Source organism: Poecilia latipinna, unplaced genomic scaffold (genome assembly GCF_001443285.1).
Source record: "Poecilia latipinna isolate Pla-1442-1.1 unplaced genomic scaffold, P_latipinna-1.0 Scaffold43, whole genome shotgun sequence".
In the NCBI taxonomy this organism is placed as follows: domain Eukaryota; kingdom Metazoa; phylum Chordata; class Actinopteri; order Cyprinodontiformes; family Poeciliidae; genus Poecilia; species Poecilia latipinna.
The window spans coordinates 221,637-228,075 of NW_015112659.1; the positions used below are offsets into that span (position 1 = coordinate 221,637).

The following is a 6,439-nucleotide window of genomic DNA, read 5'->3' on the forward strand; positions in this document are numbered from 1 at the left end:
GCGCTGGGTTTGCATCGCATTTGTGGGTCATGTTGACATTTTGGCGCAAATTCAAATAAAAGAAAATCCTTTGTAATTTTACTAAAACTGACAGTTGAGAAAGGAGGAGTTGCACCAAGAAGGTAAATAGTCACAGGTTCCCCTCCTGCCTCCGCACTTCCCACCCTCACTCTCTTTTCTAATACACTCATCTCCCCAGGGAGCAGTATCCATCATTGAAGACGGCTGGGATGTTTTGCCACGTCGCCGTGTGCATGTGAACACAAGGTGACTCAGAGAGCGACACGGCTCGTGTGAGCCCTGTCTTATAAATGCAGCCCCATGTTTCCCCCATAAAGTGTCCATCAGCACCCTAATGCATCGCCCAGTGAATGTGACAGCGCCTGGGCTTCCACATTATTAACTCCTGGCATTTTTATGAGCCAGTGGAACACAGTCCTTCTTCTGAATAAGATACGCCCATGTGTTCGTTTTTCTGTATCGTTATTTCAGGGGGAGGGGGGGGGGGGTTAGCATGTAGCATGAGAAACCACAGTAGGAACCAAAAGACATACAGATGAAGGAAGAGGGAACTGGTAAAATGACACTAACATTTACATTTTAGACCTCTATGCAACTATGATATTGTTGGTAGACACATATTTTCACTCTGTACAGACCATCCTCACTGTGAAACATGGTTTTGGAAGCATCATGCTGTGGGTTTGCCATTGTATGGTCTAAATCCAATCAGGAATTTGTAGCAATACATAAAAATTATGTTCACCATCCAATATATAAAGTATGTTACCTTTCTGTGTCATTGCAAACTCTAAAAGTGGGAGGAAAATCTATGGCATTTAATTGTTTATGGGGCACTGTCACAAATCAGTTTGGAAAAACAGAATCATTTTTATAACTGACATCATATTGTCACTAGATCCAGATGAGTTCAATCTTAGCATAAGCATTAATAGATTAAACTTGGTATTTTGACTCAGAGGTTAATTACAAATTCAGGCCACACTTTTTAGATTTGTATCCATCCATTTTCTTACACTCTCATCCCACTGGGGTCAGGGTGCTGGTGCCCATCTCCAGCTGTCAACAGGCGAGAGGGCAGGATACACCCTGGACAGGTCGCCAGTTTAGATTTTTATTTCTAAAAATATTTAAACCCATAAAGCGTCTTCCTTTAGTTTAACAGTTATGCACTAATTGAAGTTAGTGGTTATAAATGTTAAGACATTCAAGGGACATAAACATGTTTGTATGTATGCATATGCATAGCCCTGTGTGTTATGTAAACAGTGTTTGCCATGATAAATTGCCGCATGTTATTAAAAGCTCAAGAGAAAAGAATACATTCATAGTGGCAGCCTCACAATAAATGAACAAGATGTTTTGAAAACTTTAATCACATACAAATATGAAATCACTCCAACAATGGTTTAATGCCTCACTGTGTTTAGAATCAATTTCAAAGTCTTACGTGTGAATAAAGAGAAGGATGCAGAGGAGTGATGGAGCTTTATGTTTTGTGTGGCTCTCTCACATAGTGGGCGTTCTCAGTGGGGATGAATAACACTCAAGCAGATTGTGAAAGAAATCAACACAAGTGGCTCATATGATCAAAAACAGGCACAAGTGGCTATCTCAGGAGCCAATAAAGGACTTTCAGCTTATGCAACCGGAACCATTGGGCGCGGGGGTGCGTAAAAATCCCCCAGCAGGCATGTCAGACCCATAAACCGAGGAAGACGCCCAAGCGAGCAAGTTTGTAAAACGTGAAGTCAACAGTAGAGTTTACACCGCGCCGCCCACAGCCGGCCACTCAGCCGGAGTCGGATCGCCCTCCGTCGGAGTTGCTTGGAGCTCAGACAGATAGACCGTGCGTAAAATCTACCAACCAGACGCAGCAGTGGTGCCATGACATGCAGGACACCGCGCGCCAACTCCACGGAAAAGCCTCCTCGTCCGCACGGATGTATAGCACCGGAACGATCATTTCCTCCAAAACTGGCCGTAATCTGAAGTAGAGGATGGTGGGTTCGTCCCTCCCTCTCCATCGGTTCAGCTGCGCCGAAGAACGATGCTGAGAAAATCAGCGGCGGGATTTTCTCCGACAGGTAAGATAACGATGCAATCGGGCATGTTTAGTATACCAACAATGTTCCTATGTGCTTTTATGTGTGTGTGTGGGGGTGTGTGTGTGATTTTTACAGAAAGACATGAATCTGCACAAAAAAATGAACAAAGAAAATGTGAAAAATATTAAATTTTTGCTCAATACATTCAGTTCAGCACTTTTAAGTGAAGCCACGCAATGTCACGCAATTGTGGGGAAGTGTATATTTATAGTTGCGTGCATTTCGAGGAGAGGAGGAAAACTGCTGTGGTCAAACAAAAACAGGCATCATCAGTAATTCTGAAGTCGGAGCCCTCACTCAAGTGCACTTATTCCTGGATGTGTGATGTGGTTTTCCTTGTCTAATGTACTGTGTAATGGAATCCCTTATCTGGACTGTGGCTCATCCTCAGAGGCTTGTGAGGATGGACACATTGTTGTAGATATTGATTCTGAGGCTTCTGTGTGCTTGTGTTTGTGTGACTCTGGGCTCAGATTCAGTTCACATTAGTCATGCATCTCCACAGCAAACAGCTGTGAAATCCAGCGTGGCAGCCTGAGCTTTGGCTCTCTTGGGGTCAGAGGTTTCAAAGGTCTCCTGCAGATCTGCAGGTCATCTCCGCCCCTCAACGTCTGTCTGATAAATCAAGCCTTGTACAGTTTTCTTTTCTTTTTTTTTTTTCTTTTTTTGTCAGAGGGACCTTGTTTTCCAGTTTTCAGCTAATTCAGTGCAGCTGCCTCACTGGATGTGATCTAATTTTATTATTAATCAAACCATGAGAGATGGATTTGCTAGATTTAGGACGATCTGGCGCATTGGCGCTGCACTTGCTACACAAAGCACAACATTTGCGTACTCAAATCAGGACATGCCCAGATTGCCCACCATCTTACTGACAGACTTGTTGCCTTAGTGACTGCCTTTTCTCACTCTTTTTGTTTTGTTCTCTAGATGCAATTCTGTTTTTAGTTCAGGATTTAAGGCTTTTTTTTTTTTTTTTTTTTTGTTCGAGTTGCCCAGCATTGGGTTACGTGACATGATTTGGATTTAAATGCTCCTTTTTTCACTAATATGATACAGAATGACTAAAACGTCAGAAGCCTCATTAGCAGCTAACATTTAGTCATTGAGGTATTATCACAATGGTTTTCTTTTTTTCTGTCTTGGCCTTAGCCATTTAGTTTCACTCAAAATCCCTAAAAGTATCCTACAGAAACAATCTGAGACTACCAGGGGTCAGAAAATCCTCCATTGCTAAATGTGTTAACATAATTCAATAACTACTTCCTTTTGTAATACAAAATGAGAGTGTTAAACATAAATAAAAGTGTTCAGTGTAAAGCACATACTTTTATTTTCTGGACTCATAACAAAAGCTTAGACGTATTCACTAACTGGCATCAACTGGAGAGTGTTTTGCAAGACCGATTTCACATTCACATGGCGTCATTAAACTCAGAGTAAGTCTATTACCCTGAGTTTAACGGCACCATGTGAAGGCGGAATCCGTTTACTGTATTGCATGCAGCAGATTATCTTTTGGCGTCTCCAGTAAACAGCCAGTGTGAGACGCGAAGGGACAAGACTGAAAGTGGAGATCTGGTGTTTTAAAACACTCCTAAAGACTTCACAGTGGTTTATGTGAACACTACAGTGAGAATATTTTAATTATCTTCCTGTCTGCAGTGGACTGACAATCATTTACATGGGAGGTAGAGGTTGGAGGCTGTGCATCATCAATAATCTTCCAGAACGGAAGGACTATTTCCTGATAAAGTATCTGTGAAGTTATGTAAAAATCACAAATGTGCTATGAAATTGCTTATCCTCCATTAGCATATTTTCAGCAACGTGTTTCAGTACTCAGAAGCTTATTTCCTGTAATCTGACAAGAAGAAAGTGCTACTACTGTATTTATTGTAAATGTTGTTATGCAACAAAACTGTAACTGACCTTCCCCAGTAACACCATTTGGTCAGAAATGTTTCACAGCCAGTAATTGTACAGAGTGAAGAGGATGAAGTTGGATTGGAAGTTGAACTCACGAGTGAAACAGCAGTGAGATGAGACTTTAAAGTGCAAAATACCTTCATAACAAGCCAAGTAGTGCAGACTTTGCAAGTGTGATGTGCACATGTTGGCGAGAAAGACAGTATTTTATTTTTTTGTTTGTTTTTTTTCTGGTTCGACGTCTGAGTTTTTTGTACAAGAATTCTGAACAATTTGAACAGTTTTATTAAACCAAAGATCATTTTCTCAGACATCTGACGGTAAACAGGTTATGCTGCTTCAACAGAAAGATAATTGGTGGCTCATTGCCTCCTACCTCAGTTTGCCTTGTAAATAATCTGTGTCTTCTGTGTTGTTAACCTCCCACTGCAAACAAGATGACAATTGTTGGAGTCGTTTTAAGATATTAGAGGTCATCTTTGGTCTAGCGGTTAAGTCCAGCTTTTTGAATGAACTTATATGGATTTATATGCTACATTAGGCTGCCAAGAGAGATTTAGCTTCTTTTAACAGAACAGAAAAAAAAAATCCTGAATTGTCCCTTTAACCATTTTTTCCTCATTTAACCCATGGGATTGTGAGAATATCAGAAAGATAAATTGAATCATGAGACCAAATTCAGAAGCACCTACCTCACTTCCCCCAGTTTTCAGTAAAACCAAGCGTGACACATTTGAAGGATTTTTTTTTCCTGACATGTTTGTATGAAACTGTGGGCAAGTGATGCAACAGTAGAACATACAGCAGATGGTGATTTCATGGCTCTGTCTGCTGCAAGCTTGTGAGAGGAATGTCAGTTGCCAATAAAATGAAACATTTCCTGCACTGAATTCCTTTAAAATACCTAAACCAGAATGCGTGGCTTGAACTACCCTGCAATGCTGCGCCTAATTTAAAAAGAATGTGCCACAGTGAAAAGCTACCGTTGTCATTTTTCTTAGAAACTATATTTGCTTGATGTGTTTGTTTGTTTTTTGTTTGTTTTTTTTTTCTCTTTTCACAGCTACAACACTGACAGAGATTCTTTGGACTCCAACCTCGAGATTTTAAAGCAGCCCATCAATCATGGAGAGCCTCAGCGAGCTTCAAAACCCCCTGCTGGACAAAACCAGCAGGCATGCGGTTCAGAACGACTACCAGGGCTACCAGTGTGACTACTCAAACCAGCCATACCAGGACAGCCTGATCGATTATTACTACACTGGGACCAGCGGGAAGCACAAGACTCCCCAATTCTTGGACGCCACCTCTCTCCATCTGGCTGTGGAGGCTTTTTACAGGCCCAACTTCATCCTGTTCAAGGACGACGTCAGCCTTCACAGCAAGGACTCTAAAAACGAGAGCTTTGAGACCACTTTCACAGAGAGTAAAGATACTGTTTCATATGGGGTTTCCTCAGAAAACACTGTGGACATCAGCCTGCAGGGAGAGAAGGACCTGAAGATCCAGACGGTGTCATACGAGGTGGAGGAGGAGCAGTGTCCCGAGTACGAGGTCTGGGATCACACCAAAGAAAATCCTCTTTGCATCCCTACAAAGGTTTTCCTCATGTATTAGCTTGATTTGGTTGTTATTTCAGTAATTAGCACAACCTAAATTTATCAAAAAGCACAAAAATTTTAAAAAATGAAACATTTAAATGCAACCCGGTTCAAGTTGTAATCAAACTCATTTCTGCTCAAAGTCAAAAGTCAAGTTAATTCGAGTGTAGTGAAAAACTTTTCAGCTCAGTAGGACCCGTTCTATAACTCTAGCTCATAAAATATCAAACCGCACTTGAAACAGGAAGGGAGAAGAACCAGGACCAAATTCAAGTCGGATGGACATCTGCCTCAGGGGCAGAGAAAATAATGTGTCTAAAAGCATTTTGATTTGGAATAGCGAGGCAGATAAAAAGAGGAATATCAACAAAGTTACTGCCAGCAACAATTTACATCCAAACTAAAGATAAGTATGGCTGAATGAGGAAAAAGACCCAGTGGCAGCCCAGAGCAGTCAGGGATAATGACTAAAGTGATGGACCATGCTCCCCCAGATTTGCTTTTTTTTTTTTTTTTTTTTTTTTTTAAACCAAAAGTTTTAATTCAAATTTTAGAAGTGTAGATGGTGCCTGGCTTCAAAATCCAAACTGAGGCGAGTTCCTTAGAGAGTACGCATATCAACAGAACCACTGCCTAAGGTTCTACTTTTTTAAACTGGAGCAAATCTTTGTATTTGAATGTGAAACATGCTGTTTTTTTTTTTTTGTTTTTTTTTTGGGGGGGGGGGGGTTTCCCCGGGATTTTTTTATAAATGTTTTTTGATTTCAAAATTAATTAGGG

General features: G+C 41.0%; 1 protein-coding gene across 2 annotated transcripts in view; it reads left to right on the forward strand.

Moving 5' to 3' along the window:
- Window positions 1-1,549: 1,549 nt before the first annotated feature.
- Window positions 1,550-6,439, forward strand: part of LOC106957535 (synapse differentiation-inducing gene protein 1-like) — a 17,403-nt gene continuing 12,513 nt past the window's right edge. The window contains exons 1-2 of one of the 2 annotated variants that reach the window (XM_015048919.1): window positions 1,550-2,108; window positions 5,122-5,657. In XM_015048919.1, the coding sequence (XP_014904405.1) occupies window positions 5,184-5,657 (474 nt within the window). In that variant the 5' untranslated portion in view covers window positions 1,550-2,108; window positions 5,122-5,183. The remainder of the gene's footprint in view (window positions 2,109-5,121; window positions 5,658-6,439) is intronic. The other variant, XM_015048926.1, reaches the window with a different exon arrangement.